This window comes from Tasmannia lanceolata, unplaced genomic scaffold (assembly GCF_043159265.1).
Source record: "Tasmannia lanceolata isolate RefF3 unplaced genomic scaffold, GAP_Taslan_0.1 ptg000002l, whole genome shotgun sequence".
NCBI lineage: Eukaryota > Viridiplantae > Streptophyta > Magnoliopsida > Canellales > Winteraceae > Tasmannia > Tasmannia lanceolata.
Window position 1 is genome coordinate 30,628,261 of NW_027518679.1, and position 22,064 is coordinate 30,650,324.

Here is a 22,064-nt window from a genome sequence, read left to right on the forward strand (position 1 = left end):
GGACCGAAATTCTCAAAATTCCAAAATTTCAGGCGAAATTCGAAATTTTGCCAAATTTCGATTTCGGTTGAAATTTAAAACCATGGACCAATCAAGTTTGGATTCAAATGGATCGTGACATAGACATAGGTAGATCCAATCCGAATTGGGTTTGTTGAAAACACTACCAGTAAAAAAAAAAGGGATCAACTATACTACAATTGGGCATTGCAATTGTTTAAAAGCCAATCATTTTATTTTTTAGGTTATAACGGGGATAATTCCACATCTCTAGACTGAAGGGGCATGAAACATGAGGCCACCCATTTCTAGTGTAAAAAGAGTAGTAAAAAATACAGCTGAGGTAGAAAAAGGAGGTGGCCCGGGTAAGGGAAAAGGGGTGAATGTATCACTTCCTAAGCACGAAATATCATATCACTAGATTGAAAGGATATCAATCATGGGACCACCACAAACACCATGATTTGGTATGTAAGCTAGGAATTTTGTTTTGGACTCTTCGAAAAAGCACTTTGAGAATGTAAGATATCAATGAAAGATTGAGCAATTAAATATTCAATTACTCCATGCAATGCGTGGAAAGTGGAGTCACACTAACACTAACCAATAATTCAAAAGGCCCCATCACTCTCAAGCTTGACTTTCAAATGTCCATTTTAATAATTTTCAATCCAATTTATCACTTCCCCTCTTGAGTGTTCAGGTCTATCTGGTTGCCCAAAAGTCAGGATGGCTTAAGGGCTTTTATTGGTATTTGGGTGCCAAGTCGGGAAACCCTTTGTTTGGTTTCCAATATAGCATTGAAATAACTGGATTCTACCATGGATGTTTCCTGGTTAATCATAGCTTGTTTGCTAATGTGTCACCCTCATCTCCTTCCAATGACGAGCGGTCTATCAACCTTGAGAGTCATTTGCATTCTATGTGCATTGACGACGTCGTTTGCATTTTGCGCACATCGGTATTTCCCTTGCGCGTCGTTCACATTCTATGTGTGTCAATGTCTCCACATTTGGCGTTACATCGTTCTGCAAAAGGCCCTTTTCATCCCATCTATATAAAGGCAGAGGAGCCCAAAGAAGAAGTATTGTTCCCCTCTTCTTCTTAATCACCTGAAATCAAATCCTAGGGTATGACAATGTTTCGGTTGTCGACTCCCATTGAATTGAGTTTCGATCCTGCCTTCCAGAAAGCTGGCACTCGTGTGCATTTACCACACACTCACACACCCACACCCGGTGCACAAACCAACCGTGTCAGAGCATTTTAGACTGAACATAACTAAAGCCAAATCAACAAAAGGTGTTTTTTTGCTTGAATTTCTTGGGAACAATGCTTTTTCTCGCTTTATCTTTTTCCCTCTCTATATTGGTAATGACACTCCTTACCACTAGTCTACAAGTTGACAACCAAACACTATTTACCACCATTCTACCAGGTAAGTTCCAAGAGTATCCAACTCTTGTCTCCTCCATGTTGACCACTTACTTTCAGTCTTGACCGGTCACTTTTGTACTCACAATCAGTAAAACTTCTATCTGCTAGTCTCTTCTTTTGTCTAGAAGTGCTATCGAACTCAAAAAATAATTTTTGACTCACTTTTGTAATCACAATCAATTCTCAAAATCCAAAAACAAAATTACTTTCTACCCCACTTACCCACGATTAGCACAAATCCAAAAAACAGTAGTCCCCACTTTCTCCACGTTTAGACAACCATTCTTTCTGTAACTTCCAGATTTCGGTGGATTTGGTTATGGACTTATAGCTAAGTTGCTTATAATCACATAACTTCACCCATAAAAATACCAATTTTGTTTTGGTGTTAAAAGTTAAAACCAGTAATTACTGTTCTTTCCTTCCTTTCTGAACGGCTATAAAGACAAGAAAAACACAAACAAAAGTTAAAACCTCTTTCTCTTTTGGCCAATGAATGCTACAATATAAAAGAGGATTTTGCCATTAATACTATAATTGTTGCAGGCCATCATTCTCTTCCATTTTTGCTTTTTCTTTTCTCTTCCCCAAACCCTCTCTCTCTAAAAAAAAAAAAAACCCATCTCTTTCAAACTCTCGTATCCTTCTCAGACCCATTTCAAGACAAACCCATCTCTCTTCTTCTATGTTCTAAAAAACCGATAATTTCAAACCCTAAAAATCTTCTCTTCCAAAACCCATTTCTCAAAAACTCCTTTCAATACCTATTTCCAAACACCTTATCTCCCTTTCTGTAATGACCCAAAACCCATTAACACCTCAAGAAAAAACCCTTCCCAAAACCTCTTTTATGGAGCTTTTGAAGAAGCTCAAGAGACTAAAACCCCTTGAACCTTTAGGGGTTTTAGGGTTTTTCTGCTTCACAGTTTTCTGCTTCTTTTACTTGGACTATCGGGTTGTTAACAGAGGGCTCAGGCTTAGAACTCAGTCTCAGAGGTTATTGCGTTTTGGATTCAGAGAATCTGATTCTGGTGAGAATCGATTATTTGGAGGGGAAAGGGAAAGGGAAGGATGTAATTTGTTTGAAGGGGAATGGGTTTGGGATGAAAGGTATTGTTAAACTCTTAATTACTCTCTTTTTTGGGTTGGTGTTATTTAATCATTTATACTTGAACAGGTATCCTTTGTATCAATCAAAGGATTGTAGGTTTTTGGATGAAGGATTTAGGTGTTCAGAGAATGGAAGGCCTGATAATTTCTATAGTAAATGGCGTTGGCAACCAAAGCATTGCAATCTGCCCAGGTTCTTCTTTTTCTTGAAATTTCTTTAGTTTCTATTAATTTTTTATCGATATGATAGTTACATGTTATGTTGTATATGATTTAGTTACAAAGTAATTATTGTAGGATTATGGATTTTAGTTTTGTTGGTAGGATTATGCATTTTAGATTTGTTGGGATTCGTTACTGTGTGTAAGTGGGCTAATGGGTCGGTGATGTGTAACTACCTTTGTTCTTGTGTTTAAATAGTTGTATTTTTATAAAAATGAAGAGAATTTAGCAACCAAAGAAGAAACTTTTGTTTTGTTCTTGTATTTAAATAGTTGTATTACAACGGAAATGAAGAGGATTTAGCAGCCAAAGAAGGAACTTATGTTTATAGAGAGTCAAATTGAATCTTTAGGAGGTCTAGTTGCCTTGAATCATCATTCCCCCATCTTTTTCATAGTTTATTTGTGTTAGGGCCAATTGGCTGGGGAATTTTTTTGGGTATTGTCATCTGATTGATTTCTTTTATATAGAAATATAAACTTTCTATCTTTTTTTTAATCTAATAGCATTTCGTTTTCAGTTTCAATTGAGAAATTCAGTGGCCAGGCTTCCATTGTTGTTATTTTGACGAATTTTTCTTTTGGGTATTTTGAGTTTTTTACTTGATTTTTTTGTTTTTTGTGATTTGATCAGAACAGTAATCTTGTTATTCTGTCTTTTTTAACAATATCAACAGGTTAAATGCAACATTATTGTCAGCAGTAGCGGTTCTTCTGTTTTGTTTTCATTGCAACTAAGTTCCAAATATTTAGACAGTTCTCAAACAGAGTGACCATAAATTTCCCCTGTTTTCTTTCTTCCTTTCAAAGATTAAATGCAAATACAATGCTAGAGAAGGGACAATTTTCTTTTATTTGTGATTTTATCTTAATTCTGCCAAATTTGATGAATATTCTTAGTTTCACTGCAACCAAGTTCCAAATATTTAGACGGCATTCAAACAGAGTGTTTCCCCTGTTTTCTTTATTCCTTCTAAAGATTCAATGCAAATACAATGCTAGAGAGGGGACAATTTTCTTTTATTTGTGATATTATCTTAATTGCGCCAAAATTGATGAATATTCTTTTTTTCCCCTGGGGGCAAACTGGGGTTTGGAAAATTGTTGAATATTCTTAGTTTCTTTGCAACTCAGTCCCAAACATTTAGACATTTCTCAAACAGAGTGACCATAGATTTCTCGTGTTTTCTTTGTTCCTTTCAATGATTCAATGGAAATGCAATGCTAGAGAAGGGGCATTTTTCTTTTATTTGTGATTTTATCTTAATTCCGCCAAAATTGATGAATTTTCTTAGTTCCACTGCATCTAAGTTCCAAATATTTAGACATTTCTTAAACAGAGTAGCCTTAGATTTCCCCTGTTTTCTTTCCTTTCAAAGATTCATTGCAAATACAATGCTAGAGAAGGTTCAAATGTTCAATTTTCTTTTATTTGTGATTTTATCTAAATACCACCAAAATTGATGAATATTCTTAGTTTCATTGCAACTAAGTCCCAGATATTTAGACACTTCTCAAACAGAGTGATCTTAGATTTCCCCTGTTTTCTTTCTTTCCAAGATTCTATCCAAATACAATGCTGGAGAAGGGACAATTTTCAAAAACAAAAAGGGACAATTTTCTTTTGGTGAGTGATAAATCGACCCCAATATATCTTAAATCGACCCCTTTAACGGAAAACGTAGGGCATGTGAGTTGTACACTTGTACGGTGTTTAACGGCAGATGAAAAGTTTATTCACTCGCCCTAAAGTTTTACGTTCAAAGGGGTTGATTTATCACTGCCCTTTTCTTTTATTCACGATTTTATCTTAATTCTGCGAAGATTGATGAATATTCTCAGTTTCACTGCAACTAAGTTTCCAAATATTTAGACAGCTCTCTCTCTACCTCTGAAGTAGAATATTTAGGTTTAGACAGTTCTCAAACAAAGTGACCATAGATTTCCCCTGTATTCTTTCCTCTTTTCAAACATTCAATGCAAATACAATGCTATAAAAGGGATATATTTGTGATTTTATCTTAATTCTGCCAAAATTGATTAATATTATCATTTCCATTTCAACTAATTTCCAAATATTAAGACATTTCTCAAACTGAGCGACCTTAAATTTCCCCTCTTTTCTTTCTCTCTTTCAAAGATTCAATGCAAATACAATGCTCGAAAAGCTGCGAAACCGGAGAATGGTATTCGTGGGCGATTCAATCGGAAGAAACCAGTGGGAGTCACTGCTCTGCATGCTCTCCTCGGCGGTGGCTGACAAGGATTCGATTTTCGAAGTGAATGGGAGTCCAATCACAAAGCATAATGGGTTCTTGGCATTCAAATTCAAGGATTTTAATTGTACTGTGGAGTACTACAGAGCTCCATTTCTGGTGCTTCAGAGCCGGGCACCCGCCGGAGCTCCGGCCAAGGCGACAATGACACTGAAATTGGATGTCATGGATTGGAGCTCTCCACAATGGAAGGATGCAGATGTTCTGGTTTTCAATACAGGGCATTGGTGGAACTATGAGAAGACCATTAGAGGGTAATTCCTAGTAGCCTTTCAGAAAGGATACTGATATTGGCACTACCATGTTTTAATAATTGCACAAACTCAGCTTGTCTTTTTCCTTTTAAATTGGCTAATAACCTTTGACAGCTCTTTAAATAATAAAAGACAAGATGAGTTTAGTGTAGTTATCAAAATATGGTTGTGCTGATATCATTTCCCTTGGGAAATTCTTGCCTGTGTTTGTAATTTGCTTGCTGGTTTCTGGTCGTTGGATTACCCATCACCACCTACATTTGGCCGTATATTCAGAGGATCTGGGCCGTCCGTGATAGTGGGTCCTACTTCTTATATGTGTGCCTATGAGCCATTCATAGTGGGCCCCATCATATGGATAGCCCAGATCCTCCAACCTTACAGCCATGAGACATGAGATCAGAGATGGGTAAAATTTGGTAATATTCTTTGCTTTGGTAAGGGGAAGGGTCATTTGGTAATTCCATGAGTTGGGGTCATGGGGATGGGGGGATGTATGAAGGGTGGGCCCTCTCATGTCATGTATTTTCCCCTTTTTTTAAATCTTTTTAAACGATGTGAAGACAGGCCTGCATCAGGGATGCCCCAAACAGCCCTCCTAACATTGCCAAGTACCCCAACATAGGGCTATGTTGGTCCTTTATCAAAAGATAAGGGTATTTAAATATATCTTATAAGTACATTGTCGTGTAGGTGGCTTATTGGGAGAGCGCTATTAGAAGTTTTCTGACACAGGCGTGTCTTCCTAGGCATTCCTTTTATGTTCTTTTAAAATGCTCTCTGTTAAGTGTCAATTGGTTTTGAAACGGCCGTTTCTTAGTAGAATTGATTTATTAAAGAAACGGAAAAAAGAACGGCTTATGGTCCGAAGTAAATGTTAGGGGAATGATAGAATGAAGGGCGCCCTTGCAAAAATCAGCTTCAAGGGTGCCTCTATTGGTTCATTTATGCAAAGTCAACACGGTTTCCACTTTTTTAGGGGCATTTCACTTTTTTAGGCCCTAACTTTCTTATCTCAAAATGAGCTCAGGATAATAATAGGCCATTCATATTGGCACTACCATGTTTTGATAATTGCACTAAATCACCTTGTGTGTTACTATTTAACCAGCTGTCAAAGGTTATCACAAATTACAATCCCTAAAAAAGCTCTCAGAAGCTTGTTAAATAGTAAAAGACAAGGTCTGCTAGTGCAATTATCAAAACATGGTAGTTCCAATATCAGTGGCGTAATAATAATAGAGAAAGATCTTGCAAGACACAAAATGGTTAGGTAGAATGTGTGGGGGATTTGGGGGAGATTTGTAGGAGTTTTTTAATGTGGGTATTGTTAGAGGAATTAAATGACCCTGCAGCCCTTATCCACAGTACAATGTGGCCATGTTTTAGTTAGTCTTGACAGTTCTACCAATGGGTCCTACCATCAATATCCCACTGCCTGGAAATTTCACCAACTGGAAGATTTGGCCTTCAAATTGACAGTTAATAATCCACATTCATTAAATATGATCCAATTGTGTTGTTGCCACTTTTGGGTCATGATCTGTCCACAGTAGAATGTGGCTGGAAAGCATTTTTCTTCTTATTTTACTTAGCCAATTATTGGAACAGTGTTTCAAGAAACCAAGAAATCTTTTTTGAGTTTGAGAAATGCAGAGGGTTCTTTCTTCTCTTAATTTGAATGTTGATACCAAGGTGCCTGTTCTGAAATTGTATTTTTTTGGGCAGAGGGTGCTATTTCCAAATTGGAGAGGATGTGAGGATGGACATGAGCGTCGAAAGCGCATATCGGAGATCGATTGAGACGCTGGTCGACTGGATTGCTAAAGAAGTGAATCTGAGCAAGACCCATATCATCTTTCGCACCTATGCTCCTGTTCATTTCAGGTTTGTCTGCTTAGTTTATTGATTTTACTTAAACTTTAATGTTGTTACTTGCCCATTTTTTATTCATTTAATTTGTTAATGCTTGGATGGATTCTTTCTAGTTGTTTCATTTAATTTGTATATTCTGACTTTTTATTCTGACATATCATTATGTCTTGGTGTTCTTAATGGGTTCAAAATCCACTGTATTTTTGTGGTGAAGGTGTAATGCAAATGTGTAGTTATTTATATTATCTAATCTCATTGCATTTGAAATTAGATATAAAAGATGCTAAAAGAGAAAATAAGTCAGTGGTCATATGATCATCCTGTTCAATAAGGCAGCCAACAAATGATGTTTCATTTAACTAAAGTTATGCTAAAAAAACAATAAGTCATTAGTCTTATGAAATGGCAAAAAGTATTTCTAATTAAATAGCATATACCAATGATTATTCGATCATATTGAAACTATGTCATTGCTAGCATACAATTAGTTGGAACTAAAGTCAAAGGTAACCCCTGACGGTGTAAACCTGGCGGTGTACCGGAGAGAACATAGAGGACTGCCTCGCTAGAATCTGCCGTGCCAATTGGCCCTGAGAAAGCCCATAGGGTATTCCCTAGGGCGTCTTTTAAGACACCCCGCATTCCTGCAGACCCAGGTTGCCCATGCCTCCCCCACGAAACACCTTGATACATCGATTGAACCCTTAGATAGCCTTTGAATTTCAAAACTTAACACATCAGTCTCTTAACTTGGTCTATGGAAGATCCAATATGACTGCTAAACACTGCAAACTGACCCCTGTTATCTCATACCAGCCCCAACCCTTTAATAGTCCACCGATCCACCTTTTTAACTATTGCTAGAACTCTTGTCCAAAATTTGTTACTGCAAACTCTTGTCCATCTTAGTAGACCTAAGTCTTAGCCCAATACCTTTCCGTCCCCTTAGCTGTGATAAATATTAACCCCATTTCCCTTTCCCTTATTAGTCCTACATCAATTGGTATTAGAGCCTAGGTTTCCACCATTGCAATTCGAGGTAGAAGGACTTACCAAGGGAGGCTCCCTGAACGAGAGAAAGATGAAATACTTCTCAGGTTGGTCAAAAAACTTATGGAAGTCAGAAATTTCATTAAGGAATGAAACTGAGGAGGCCTTTGGAGATTTCAACAGGCAAAAGAGGAGAGGATCCCATTGAACTTCCAGCTGATCATGATGACGAACAATCAACTGCTCCCAATCCGAGGGCAATTCCTAGTGTTGCCCCAACGATGAGTCTGCTACCCACAAGGGCAATTCCTAGAGTTTCCCGAGCGATGAATCTGATACCCACAATGGCAATAGAGTTATCTTGAGCCCTTTTTCGGTAAAGGTCCTTAAGAGCCATAGCATAAGAAAAGCGTATGGCTCTTGTGCCAACTAAGATGGTTTTGAACTTACTCAGCATGAAGCAATTGCAGGTTGAGAGTGAGACCAGGGTTCTTTACGCAGTTGTAATAAAAGACGCCACAAAGCCAGATGGCGAACAGCCTCCAGGCGTGTACGACATGAAACCAAGGAGCTATTATTTGACTTCTCAGATGTATCCTTAGAGGAACTGCCAGATGGTTTGCCTCCCTTGAGAGACATGCAACATGGAGTCAACCTTGTATCCGGGTCGCAATTGCCAAAACTCACTATCTATCACATGAACCAGATGGAGCATGCTGAATTGAATCGACAAGTGGACCAGCTCTGAAGAAAAGGCTTCATTTGTGAGTGCTTGTGTTCTTGTGCTGTTCCGATTTAACTCATAAGATGGGATTTGGAGAATGTGCTTCTACCGCAGAGCGATCAACAAAATTGCCATCAAATTCCGCTTTCCCATTCCACAGATGATATGCTCGACATGACGGTGAGATATTCTATCTTCTCCAAAATTGATCATCGAAGTGGTTGCCACCAAATCTGGATCAGAGCGGTTGATGAATGGAATACGATATTCAAAATCAAATAAGGACCCTACGAGTGGTTGGTCTTGCCATACAACGTCTCCAATGCTCCAAGAACAATTGTGAGGGTGTCGACTCATGTATTCAAACCTTACATTGGAAATTTTGTTGTTTACTACTTTGATGATATTCTTAGATGACTGGTATTTGCACTACCATGTTTTGATAATGGGACAAACTCACCGTCTTTTCTATTTTAAATGGTTGTTGAGAGCTTTTTTGGAAATCGTAATAGACTTTGACCGGTTGCCATTCCAAAAAAATATATAGCCTTTGACTGCCATTTAAATAATAAAAGACAAGGTGAGTTTGTCCCATTATCAAAACATGGTAGTGGCAATATCAGTAGCCTATCCTTGTTGATAGCAAATGTAAGAACACCTCTCCAATTGTCAGCAAGTATTGAGGGTTCTTTATCTGGAGAAACCCCATGCTAATATGAAGAAGTGCTCTTTCATGACCTCTAGTGTCATTTTTTTGGGTTTAGTTCTATGATTTGTGGACGCGGACATGAGTGTCGCGTGTCGACACGGACACGGAGTGTCGGACACGGCAAACCCCCAAAATTTAGAAACGGGGACACGGCTAAAATAGAAAGTATATGTAATTATGATTTGTGGATATAGATTCGTGTGATCAGTTTCGATATGGATACGAGTTGTCTAAATGAGGTAAATACAATATTCAATAAAAAAACAGAATGTCACTCCTGACATGGTACAAAAACAAGTCCACACACACCACATTAAGTTTAACACTTCCAGCAATACAAGTAAAAGTGTCCAAAGGAGTGTCGACACGTGTGGACACGGGTGTTGTCTCGGACACGGTAGGACACGTGAGTCGGCAATAAATTCGAAGTGTCGGCCAAATCATAGGTTTAGTTGCATTATATGAGGGTGTAAATGCTGATCCTAAAAGGGTGAAAGGTATACTCGAATGGCATATTCCTACTAATCTGTGCCAAGTTCATCGGTTAGCTACCTTCTACATGAGTTTCATCAGAATCATCAGTGAAATCATGGAAAACATGATGAAGAAAGGACAGTTCTTGTAGTCAAAGGCCGCTACTAAGGCCAGTCTGTCAAACAATTAAAAAGGAGACTCTTGTCCTTCAATTGCCAGACCTTTTCTAGGTTTTATAAGTCCATTGCAACACGTCAGAAGTTGGGCTCGGAGTCGTCCTCATGCAACCATAGGTGCAAACATAATGAAGCCTAGAAGAAATACTCCACACATGATAAATAATTGTACATGATGATCCAGACACTGCATGAAAACATTAATATGCGTCTTCATACACTGACTTGTAACATCTACAAAGCAGCGTTCTTATGCAACATCTTGAGATTCACATGCTTCTTGATGCAACTGCAAAGGTGGAGCTTATATTAAATTATTACAATTTTAGTAAAATTATATTTGGTACAATACACCCCCCATCCCCTCCTCTAAGTCACATTACTTGTTTTTTATCTCTAGAATACCCTTCCCATTGAGGCTCTTCTTGGCATGACCGGAGGATAACAAGCCTATTAAGGATAAAATAAATCCCCAGCTGGCTATCCCCATGGAGAACAGCCCTATTATAGAAGTTCTTGGTTGTAGACAATCATGTACTTGTAATCTTCATATATAGTGGAAGCTCTTGGATCGATTTGGTCTGTCTACCTAGTCCCATAATGAGACTCTCTCTCTCTCTCTCTGTCTCAATTCAACTCAACTAAGGCTTTGTCCCAAACTAGTTGGGGTTGGCTAATGAGTCCTTTAGAAAATTTTCATGGATCATTTTCTTCCATTCTATCCTATCCAGGGCCATGTTCTCTGTTATGTTCCTATAGTCGCAGAATGTGACAAACAACGTAAATCTCGTGTTCTTGATTAGTTTTTTTTGTTTATTTTCTCCATTGATCTGCACTTCCATAAAATCCCAGAGCAATGTTTCACAGTATAAATGGGTTTCGTTTGTGGTAGCCTATTACTCTCTTTACTCAGAGATATTGATTGACAGCATTTTGCTTCATTGTTGAAGCAGTCATTATGTATGATAAATCTTTAATAACTAGCACGTAGTAAGCATACATTAAATAAATGAGACATCATTGATTATCATGAAATCTTGTGAAACAAAGTGAATATAAACTTTTCTTAATACTATGTGCTCTTTGTATATTTCACGTGCCAAAAGATTTAGTAGATCTTAAAGAATTAAATCCTTCTATACAGAGGTGGGGATTGGAAGACTGGAGGCAACTGTCATCTAGAGACAATGCCAGAGCTAAGTTCATCTCAACTGCCACCCCGATCATGGGCTCCGCTGTTGAACACAGTAGGAGACGTTCTGTCTACCAAAGCTTCATTGCTCGAATTGGACGTGTTGAATGTGACCCACATGACAGCACTAAGGAAAGACGGCCACTCGTCATTGTACTATATGGGGCCCAAATCTGGTCCTGCTCCTCTCCACAGGCAGGATTGCAGCCATTGGTGCCTGCCCGGGGTTCCCGATGCATGGAATGAGCTCCTCTACGCACTCTTACACAGGCGGGACTGGTCTCAGCATCAAAATTCAACTGGGTCTTCTCTTGCTCAAGGGTAGAGGATGGTTCAAAGGATCATGTATAGATTGAAGTGCGAAGAAGGCTTCTTTTTGCCCATTTTTTGAGGTTAGGCATGTTAACATGCTGTCCTTGAAAGTAATTGAGTGTTAATTTTGATGGGTTGATGGGAAAGTAACCATTCAAGTAAATGGTCAGGTACATCCTCGCCATCGTCAGGGAAATGGTGCTGGAGAGTTTGAAATGAAATCTTGGAGGTGCAATTTTCATTGGAAGATATTCATAGAAAAGCAGTGGGTGATTGGGTGTATAGATTGGAATTGGATGTCATGAAATTTGTGACAAGGTTGGCTTCCATAATTATGGAATCACTGTGTTTCTTTTCTTGTTAAATTTATACAAAGAGATTTCATATAGAGATACATTATCTTTCCTCTAGTCTTCTTTCTTGTGTAGAAATACTCTTGTGCATTTCATTCCAGTCTTCTCCCCATCACCTTCTTTTTCATTGGACAAAATTAGCTAAACAAGACAAGCAGGAACAAAGGAGTACATGGCATCTGTATCAACAATTTTTTTCAAGTAAAAAAAGAGAGGAAACAAGTGGAAAATAAATAGGGTCTGGTTTGAGGCAGAATTGGACCTTCTTTTTTAAGAGAGAAGTTTGCCTGGGGTGTTTGGATGTGCTGATTTGCTTGTGTTTCAAGTTTTAAATTTCATTGAAACTTGAAGCAGCGAAAAGTTTTTCTTCTAATTATGTTGTTTAATTGAAATCCTATATTTTATAAGGATGCAATTTTATGATGCAAGGAAAACATATTTGTTTTTTTTTTTTTTCTAAAATATTGTGTATTGTTTGGTTGAGAAGCGTATCCTATCCAACAATAGAGGGTTGAGACAAAAATGGTGCAAGAGCGGAGACAAGACTGCCTTGGCCAGTTACTAAGTGAAAAAATACAACAAAAAATGTTAGAAAAGTGCAAAGAAAAAGGTGAGTGCCTATTATTTATTTATTTTTATCTCGTAATATATATATGAGAATAGAGTTCCTAAGGTGTCACCTCATATAGCTTATATGAGGTGGCGCTCACAAAACATAAGGGGCCCACATTTTTGGGGTGATCAAAACCACTCATTTGAAAGGCCCTTAGATGGATATGGTGCCTACAAAAAATCAGGTCCACAGGATCATCCTAACCCTTCCATTTGTGGAGGTTAAAAATAGGCAAATTTATGGAGGTTTATACCCATCCATTTCAACCTCCACAAATGGACGGGTTAGGATGATCCTATGAAGTTCATTTTTTGGGCACACCCTATCTATGTGAGGGCCTATCAAATGAATGCTTTGGATCATCCAAACAAAGTAGGCCCCTTATGTTTTTAAGCGCCACCTCATATAAGCTATATGAGGTGACACCTTAGGAACTCTATTCTCTCTCTCTCTATATATATATATATATATATATATATATATATATATATATATATATATATATATATATATATAGAGGAAAGTGTTGGTGAGCTTATGGTGAGCTTAAGCGCCCCAATCACATGGGTCCCACATTTTCTGTGGTGATCCAAACCATTCATTTGCAAGGCCCTATCTATTGGTGTGTACCAAAAATCAGCTCCATATGATCATCTTAACCCCTCCATTTGTGGAGGACAAAAATGGGCACATTTGTGGACAAATAATGTCTGTCCATTTTGACTTCTACAAATGGATGGGTTAGGATGATCCTATGGAGCTGATTTTTGGTACACACCCCATCTATGTAAGGGCCTTTCAAATGAATGCTTTGGATCATCCTAACAAAGTAGGCCCTAATGTGATTGGGCGCTTAAGCTCACCATAAGTTTGGGGTGCTTAAGCTCACCAAAAGTTTGGTGAGCTTAAGTTTGTGTGTGTGTATATCTTTTACTTTTTATTTTTGTTATTATTTAATGGGAAAATGTTTCTACTCAGTTGAGTAGATAACATATCTACTCCATTGGCCAGAAACACAGTGGACCCACATTGTTTGGGTGATGTAAACCCTTCCATTTTAACCTCCACAAATCGAAGGGTTGGAATGATCCTATGGAGCTGATTTTTTGGGCACACCCTATCTATGTCAGGGCCCATCCATTTGATTTACATCACCCAAACAATGTGGGCCCCCACTGTATTTGTGGCCAAGAGAGTAGATAACATATCCACTCTGTTGATATTTTCCTTATTTATTTATTAATATTTTCCTTTTCTCTGGCCTGCAGAGAGAGAGAGAGAGAGAGAGAGAGAGAGAGAGAGAGAGCATTTTTATTTTTATTTCTTTGTCCAAAGAGGTTTTTAAGCCAATGAAGGATAGCCCAATTCTAATTTTTCTTTCATGGCAAATAAAATCATAGAAGAGAGGGTTGATGATATTTTCATAAAAAATCAGCACTATATACTCCAAAGAAAATGTGCTATCCAAACTATATTTTATTTTCTGAATGATATGCTATCCAAATTATATAAATTAATTATTTCAAACGAATAATAATTGAAGAAAAGAAGATGTGATATCCAAACACTGAAATGATTCTTTGGATTAAAAAAAAATCTTAGAAGGAAAATTCTAATCTCAATGTTCCTTCAAATTTTATGTCCATGATTTTTCCATAATATTTAGATCTAGCCTTTGCTGTTGTACCAACCAAAAGGGGAGGAGATTTGACTCTGCACAACCTAACACTACACCTAATACCAATGATCTCTTAAGTCAGCATAACTTTCCAAGTAAAAGAGATGGTGACAAGTACTACAAAGGTTGGTTGTAATACCATTTCCAATTTCTTAATTTTTTTCTAGAGGATTCATTAGCCGACCCCAACTAGTTTGGGACAGAGGCTTATATATTGGGGTAGCAAATATCCCACACAGGAAAAGTCCCACCAAGGAAAAGTGAGACTAATGTGGATGGGCTTATAAGGACTTGAGCGACCTCTCCTCATTGGCTAGCTTTTAAGGGTGAGTTCTACCCAGGTCCTAACATTACATTGACAACCAACCATTATCCACTTCGGATAAGATTCACGTATGTGTTAGTCACTATCCATTTAGATCTCTTCTCCGGTGGATCCTTTTCGGTTTGCTTTTCCAATCATATATATTGAGTCTGGGTCATGATCCATTTCAAATCGGACTGTCCATCGGAGTGTCCTAGGTCCTACTTAGGGAAAAAAAACCCAGGAGATGAGAATTGTGATAAAAATGAAAAGCGAGAACATGAAATCTTGTTTGCTGTTTTGAGGAGGATTTTGAATGAATATGAAGGGTATTTTCATACATTGGCACCCCCAGGTAGGATCTGGTATGCTCTATCAGGTTTTGTAGCTAGCTGTGGCTCATGTTTTGAAGAACCACGAACCTTAGGATATGAATCCAATGGACACATCTCGGATCTAGCTATTGTGTGCAAATCCTACCCATTAACGTTCGGATCTTTTGAATCTATCAGACCATCCAGCTATGTCCGGCAACACCTCCAATTAAACACTAGTTCCACCTGAAGACTCAAGCCATTACTCTTGGAATAAGTTTGATGGGTTTTGGCATCTTAAAGGAATCATTCACCTTTCCTAAGTTACATCAACTAAGTTAGGATTAGAAGAAATCATTAAGTTTCATTAAGTTAGAATTAGACGAAATCATTCACCTTTTCTAAGTTTCATTAACTTATCATTAGTAGAGTTGTTGTATGAAGTATAATTTTTTATTTTTTTTGAAAGATCATTTTTAACCTGTCTTTTCAGATTGGCATTTGTTTTGCCAGACATAAGTTTGGCTAAGAACAAAGGTTACAGAAACTTGCAAGGAATTGACAAACTAGTCATTTTTATAAATCTCAAGACTTTTAACAGACTCTTATTGAAGGTAGAGCATATTAATATGTACATTCATACCCGAAGGAAGCAAAGAAGTTAAAAACTCAAAGAAAAGGAGGTTCCATCTCACAGCATTCCAACCAAACTTGCAGCCCAAGGGCATGTATCATGTCGCATTCGCTAGCTCGCCCGTAACCGACGCTCAGTTCATAGATATGCCAATGACTGCAACCCTCATGTTGACAACCATTATCAACAAGTGCCAAAGTTTCTATTGCATCGCCGTGAAAACAGGAGCTGGTTCCACCTGATAATCACAAGCCATTACTTTTGGAATTAGTTTTTCGAGTTTGGACATTTTCAACGAAGAATCTCTGCCATACTATAATATACTGTATTGATCATTTGTATCATGAAACATTGCGATTGATACTGCTGTCCATACAATGGGATAATAGATTGAGAATTACAGAGACTGGATGATTTAGACTTCTAGTCATTGAAGAATTCAATTGGTTGAGATCATGGTTTTAAATTTCGACCGAAATCTTAGGACTGAAACGAAATCGAACCGAAACCGAAATTTCGGCTTAAGAAAACGATATTTCGAGAGCTTTTACCAAATTTCGAATTCAATTGGTTGAGATCATGGTTTTAAATTTCGACCGAAATCTTAGGACTGAAACGAAATCGAACCGAAACCGAAATTTCGGCTTAAAAAAACGATATTTCGAGAGCTTTTACCAAATTTCGGCCGAAATTTCTTGATTTTGGTCGAAATTTCAGTTTCGGGAAGGACTGAAATTTCGCCTGAAACCGAAATTTAAAACCTTGGTTGAGATCAGTATCTAAAAACTCAAACTAAATCCGAAAACTCAATTGGCCAAGGTAAATATCAGAGAGGAATTCAACCGAGGTAAATAGGAGTCGATCTTGGCCAGTGAAGGATTGATGCGGTCAACTTTACATTACCGCTGGCAAGTAAAAAGAAGTTTTTAATTGATTTGGTAGGGCAGAGACCAACGGAGCAGTAGAAGCAACCAATAAAAATCTCAAAGCCATCATCAGCAAAATGACAAATACTGAGTCCACTTGAGAAAGTTGTTGATTGACAAGGGGGGTTTTTAAACAATGGTTAAGATCATCTGAATAATGTCAATTTTGAGCAGTGAGTAATCCAGTGCAAAGTCGGTGGGTCTTGGTCAATGGGCTTGAGACACATAGAGTGAAAGTAAGGATGAATGGGACCACTATAATGTTGTGAGGATAGAGATCATGCAATAATTAAACTTTTCTAAGTGCCATAAACTACACTTGGTTTAGTAGAATTATGGTAGGAAGCACAATTAATTACCATGAAAGTTGCACCGCATATTTCTTCATCATCTGTTGGAATGGCAGTGACTTTGTTCTTAGGGTTCTCATAGCACTTCAGCTCCCCCAGGACTGTTGAGAAAAAGCATCCTGCAATCCAAAGATAAACCCATCCATCCATCCATTCATTCATTCATCACAATAAAAAGGAGAAAATTACAAGGAAAATATATCTTCTATTTATCTAAGAAATGATAATGAATGAAATCACCCATAGCAAAAGATAGAGCCTTATCAGTGTCAGAACATGATCAAATGGTGATGGGAAGTGTACCCCAGTTGGGCCTCAATTGATCTAGTAGATCCTCACTATCCCAACACTTTTTTCAAGAAGGGTTTCTGAATTGCCAAGGAAATTTACCTTGGGGGAAAGAAGCAAGTGACTTGCCACAGGCTCCTTTGAGAGATTCTGCACTATCGGCGAAGGCCACAAATCCATCAGCTGTGACTCCCCAGAACAATGGGACCTTTCCATGTTGATCCTGTTGCACACCAAATCATATATTGAACTACTTGTTATAGCTCAAACACATTGAACTAGTTCAACAATTTCAAAAAAAATAAAAATTAAACTAGTTAAAACATGGTCACTTACAGAAGCCACGAATAATGTTGAGGTGGAATTGTCAAAGACAACAAAGGCGAAATCACCAATGAGGTGGCCTACGACATGGCTGGGAGGGTAGGGCGCCCTATCACGGAGGGCCTTGTAGGCCTCAATCACCAACACCACCTCATTAGCTGTCTTGGAGAGACCATATTGCTGCCTCAGACTGCCTAAATTGTCGAGTGCCCCTTCGAACAAGCAAAATATTTCATCCTTAACGGCGAATGACCTACATACAAACACCCATCCATCATTCACAAATGTAACACTTCACTGACACTTGACCTCTTGAATTCGCCAAAAATCTCGTAAAAATGAGAAATTAGATGATGCCCGACCGTGAAAATGAAGGGCGGAGGGAGAGAAAACCTCTCTCCCTTGATTTTTAATCCAAGGGAAAGCCCCATTTTTTCACTTTTCTTTGGTTCAAAAACCAAGGCAGCAGGTTTTGTCTCCTTCCGCCCTTTACATTTTCAGGGTCGGGCATCATATAATTTCTTCGTAAAAATATATACATGGGAATTGATATCTTCACTCAAACATTTTGATAATTGACACTTCTCATTATATTAAGGAAAACACTTTTATATTGATTGCTATTAACTCTTTTGGGGTTATACCAACCATTAACGACTAGTTTAAACTACTAGATGTCTTGTAGATTAGTGATGACTTTCGATATTTGTATCATATATAGACTTGGCGAATGGGTAGGCCTGGCCGGGTTTCAACCAACCTGTACAGGTCTGGGTCTTATTGACACATAATTTTACGTGTCACAATTTGGTGAACCCGGACCCCACCATACGGGCCGAGCGGGTCACCCGTTTATTATTATTTTTTTGTTGTTTTTATTTCCCACACTAAAATAGGATGATCCAGACCATCCATGTGATAGGCCATAACGCAAATAGGTTGTGACCAAAAAATCATTTCCATAGGATGATCCTAGCCCTCTGATTATGGAGAAATTGCATATTATTATTTATGGAAACCTCTATAGATCGGAGGGCTGGATCATCCTATTGAAATGATTTTTGGGGCACAACCTATTTAAGTTGTGTTCCATCACATGGACGGTTTGGTACAGTACTTTCTGAAAAATACGAGACTATAAGGGCTTAAACCATACAAAATCTAAATCATTTGAGTTTTTTCTGGCACCCACAGGTCCATCCAGCCCGGCCCAGTTTTGACGTGACCCGTACGGGCTGGGTCAAATTCAATCGGGCCACTATAGAGTGACCCAGACCCCGTAAATTATAGGTGGGCTGGGTGGACCTGCGGGTCCGGGTCACTTTTTGCCAGGTCTAATAATGTAACTATATTTTCAGGGGCTTTATTTAACCCAATTGTGTCTTGGGTTGCACAAAAGCCAAGGATTTGGCTTGGCATTTGAGTGCCACGTCAGCAAAACTCCTCTTCTGGTGTGTCACCCTTGTTCCTTCCTTAGAAAATCCAAGCCCAAACCCACAGAAGGTAAAATTTTGCTTGGATTTATTGGTAATGATACCTCTCTCTCTCTCTCATTAGTGATCTAGAAAGATTTTTACCTGATTTTTTTTTCAACTCGATACCCTTCCGACTCAACTCCGTGTGGTCACCACTACACCTATACGTGTCCTTTAGAAAGAGACAGGTGTCCTTTAGAAAGAGACAGGTGTCCTAATGGATAGAATAAATTCACAAAAAGGACTGACAAAATTCATAGAGAATCTGAAGTCTATCCCTTCTTTAGGGCACCCGTGAAATGGGCATGAATGCATGATACTTACTTACTTACCTTACTTTGTTTCATATGCAACTACAGTAAAAGAAAATAAAAAACACAAGATGATGTGATGGATAATGCCTAAATTAACGGAGTTAAAAGTGATTCCATTCTTCTTTTACCAAAAAAGTAATAATTCCTTTTCTTCTTTCTTTGGATTAAAGGGCGTAAAAAATTTCAGGGTCTAATGGATTTGCAAGTTTTTTTTTTTCCCGGAAAAACGGATACCGTTTGGATGCCAGAATTATTTTGGTTCTTGGGACTTTTGTAGAACAAAAAAACTTCCTGCGAGATTGGTGGAAAAAAAAAAAAAAAAAATCCCTGGAAGTATTCCGGTAAAATAAAAATCCCATGTTTGGTTGACCGGACTATGGTGGGAAAAAAAATCCCGATAAAATAAAAATCCGTTGCTTGAACTGTTGGGAAGAAAAAAGTTCTTTTGGTTATTTTGGTTCCTCAGATTTCATGAGTGATTATTTTGGTTCCTGGGATTTTTTTTTCCAGCTTTGGGTTTCGTGCGGGGTTATTTTGGTTTGTGCGATTCTTTTTTGCCCACTATATAACTAGCAACCAAACGTGGGTTTCTTGCGGAAATTCCACAAAAGTCCAAGAGCCAAAAAAAATTTTTGGCATCCAAACCGTATTTTGATGAGGGCACTCTTCACTTTATTAAAAGTACAGTATGGCCTGCACCATAGGATGATTCAAACCGTCCATTAGATGGGCCACAGCCTAAATAGATTGTACCCCAAAAATCATTTCCATAGGTTGATCCAAACCCTCCGATCTATAGAGGGTTAGGATCAACACTAACAATCATATCGGAGGGTTAGGATCAACCTGTGATCCTAACCCTCTATAGATCGGAGGGTTTGGATCAACCTATGGAAGTGATTTTTTGGGCACAACCTATTATCATCGTATAATTAAATGGAATTATTTATAAGAATAGATCCCAATTCAACAAATCTTAGATTCCTAAAGACCTCATTGTTTGATATTACATAAAAAAAAATTAAACATTTAGAGGGATTTTTCCGATGAAAAAAAAATGATAACAATAAAAAGATCTGGATGATAGAAACCATCCGATCGGAAGGCTTAATCGATTGGCCAATAATAAATTCCCACCCTTGTAGGATAATTCAAACCCCTTAAACGTGAATCGGCTTTAAAAAGCGTTCAAATCTACCACTATCCCCCCCTCCTTTAAAGGGGTGCGAATTGGGGTGTGAATTTATCATGGCCTAATTCATTTAGCTATTAATTTTCAGCTTTATTTCAAATTTTTTTTAATAAATTAACCATAACTGACGGAACTCCGTTAAATTTGACGGAGCGGTTGGTTTTACTCTTACCTAGGTTGTAACGCGGACTCGTTGTGGTGAGTGTATGCCACGTGTCCATGTTTCCCGATCTGTGTAGAAACTGCTGAGTCGTTGTTCTCAAGAAAACGTTCTACTAACGCCGATGACATCATTTTCGGTGACGGAGTCCGATTGCCGGCGGCGATCAGCTCCTCCGGCGGCGTCACCACAGCGCCGCTAAAAACTGCCAACATCTCTCTCCTCTCTCTCTCTCTCTAAAAAACGAATGGAAATATGGAAGGGATTAGAGAGGGGATGGGGCAATTTGTAGGGAAAGGAGTGAGGGTAATATTGGTAATTCAAAATTGGAAAATTTGGATTTATTGAGTATTTTAATGTTATAGGATAAGATAATGGAGACAGGAGAGCACGTGATGTGGGCCCGGACGGTGGGGCCATTATATTCTTCTAACCACTTCTGGCTCGGCTTCCTTTTGGCTCATCAGCTATCCCACCGGCTTCGAATTTTCTACCCAAGCTATTTTTGATAACTGCACCCCTCTCTTCATTTTTACTTTTTTTTTGGCTGCCCACATTCTTGGTTTTGGTTTTGTATCGCGATAGTAATTCAACCTAGTAGGAGAGAAATGGTTGGTTCACACAATTGGTCATCACAATTGTCGAACAACCGGTGGTACAAAGTTACCTTGTTTTGAATTATGACTGAATTCCTCTAAGTCAGAATTTAAGCTAAAAAATTGGTGCTTGTGCCTGTAGTTTGTTTGCTGACTTGTAGGAAGGCTTTGGCTAACGTGGGCTTGTGTTGTTGGTGAAGCCTCGGAGACAAAGAGACGCGGGAAGAGTGAGAGAGGGAGAGGCTTTCCCCATTTCCTCTGAGATTACACAAATTCATTTTTGGGATTTGCTCAACTGTAATTCATTCTCAATTTCTTGAGACAAGTAGATTTTTTATTTTATGAAATTTTTTCCTACAAATCGACCCAAGTTTCATTCCCAAAACTAACAACAAACAATACACATTATTTGGATGTGGGAGTTACAAAGAATTGGCAAGCAAATGAATGCTTTGGTTGTGTTGCATCGGGCGTACCACGTTACATCAAATAATGCCTCTCAATGGGTGCCATTATAATAACGAAGTGGGTCACATAAGTTAAGAATGAGGGAGATGATTTTTACCCCCAAGGATGATGCGCCCCACTTTTAAGTGAATTGTGGGCAGACTTTAACGCTTTTTGACGTCACATCACGTTGAGGGGGGAGAGGGATTTACACTTGATGGGGCCGGACTAATTTACACTTGCCTGAATTGATTATTGGGGGCCATGGCCACTAAAGCATGCATGTTACATGTAGAGCCACTAAACTAGCTAAGCATGCATGCAGGGCATAAACCATAAAAGGGAT

The 22,064-nt window shown here is 38.4% G+C and overlaps 2 protein-coding genes across 2 annotated transcripts; one reads left to right on the forward strand and one right to left on the reverse strand.

The window, feature by feature from the left end:
- Nucleotides 1-1,903: 1,903 nt before the first annotated feature.
- LOC143863489 (protein trichome birefringence-like 11) lies at nucleotides 1,904-12,160 on the forward strand. Its single transcript, XM_077374195.1, has 5 exons — nucleotides 1,904-2,547; nucleotides 2,615-2,740; nucleotides 4,909-5,298; nucleotides 7,027-7,185; nucleotides 11,391-12,160. Exons 1-5 carry the CDS (start codon nucleotides 2,234-2,236, stop codon nucleotides 11,761-11,763), a joined length of 1,362 nt encoding a protein of 453 aa, XP_077230310.1. The 5' UTR covers nucleotides 1,904-2,233; the 3' UTR covers nucleotides 11,764-12,160.
- Nucleotides 12,161-15,570: 3,410 nt separating this feature from the next.
- On the reverse strand, nucleotides 15,571-20,906 carry AILP1 (aluminum induced protein with YGL and LRDR motifs). The gene is made up of 5 exons (XM_077374306.1): nucleotides 20,688-20,906; nucleotides 17,547-17,787; nucleotides 17,313-17,433; nucleotides 16,932-17,041; nucleotides 15,571-15,884 (listed from the first exon to the last, which is right to left on the reverse strand). The coding sequence occupies exons 1-5, from the start codon at nucleotides 20,888-20,890 to the stop codon at nucleotides 15,849-15,851; spliced, it is 711 nt and encodes a 236-aa protein (XP_077230421.1). The 5' UTR covers nucleotides 20,891-20,906; the 3' UTR covers nucleotides 15,571-15,848.
- Nucleotides 20,907-22,064: the final 1,158 nt, after the last annotated feature.

Coding starts and splice junctions, on each gene's coding strand:
- LOC143863489 (XM_077374195.1), top strand. CDS start 2,234: ATGACCCAAAACCCATTAACACCTCAAGAAAAAACCCTTCCCAAAACC. Junction 2,548..2,614: donor GAATGGGTTTGGGATGAAAG/GTATTGTTAAAC, acceptor ATACTTGAACAG/GTATCCTTTGTATCAATCAA. Junction 5,299..7,026: donor TATGAGAAGACCATTAGAGG/GTAATTCCTAGT, acceptor TTTTTTGGGCAG/AGGGTGCTATTTCCAAATTG.
- AILP1 (XM_077374306.1), bottom strand. CDS start 20,890: ATGTTGGCAGTTTTTAGCGGCGCTGTGGTGACGCCGCCGGAGGAGCTG. Junction 17,788..20,687: donor GAGTCCGCGTTACAACCTAG/GTAAGAGTAAAA, acceptor GTTTGTATGTAG/GTCATTCGCCGTTAAGGATG. Junction 17,434..17,546: donor CAACATTATTCGTGGCTTCT/GTAAGTGACCAT, acceptor GGTGTGCAACAG/GATCAACATGGAAAGGTCCC.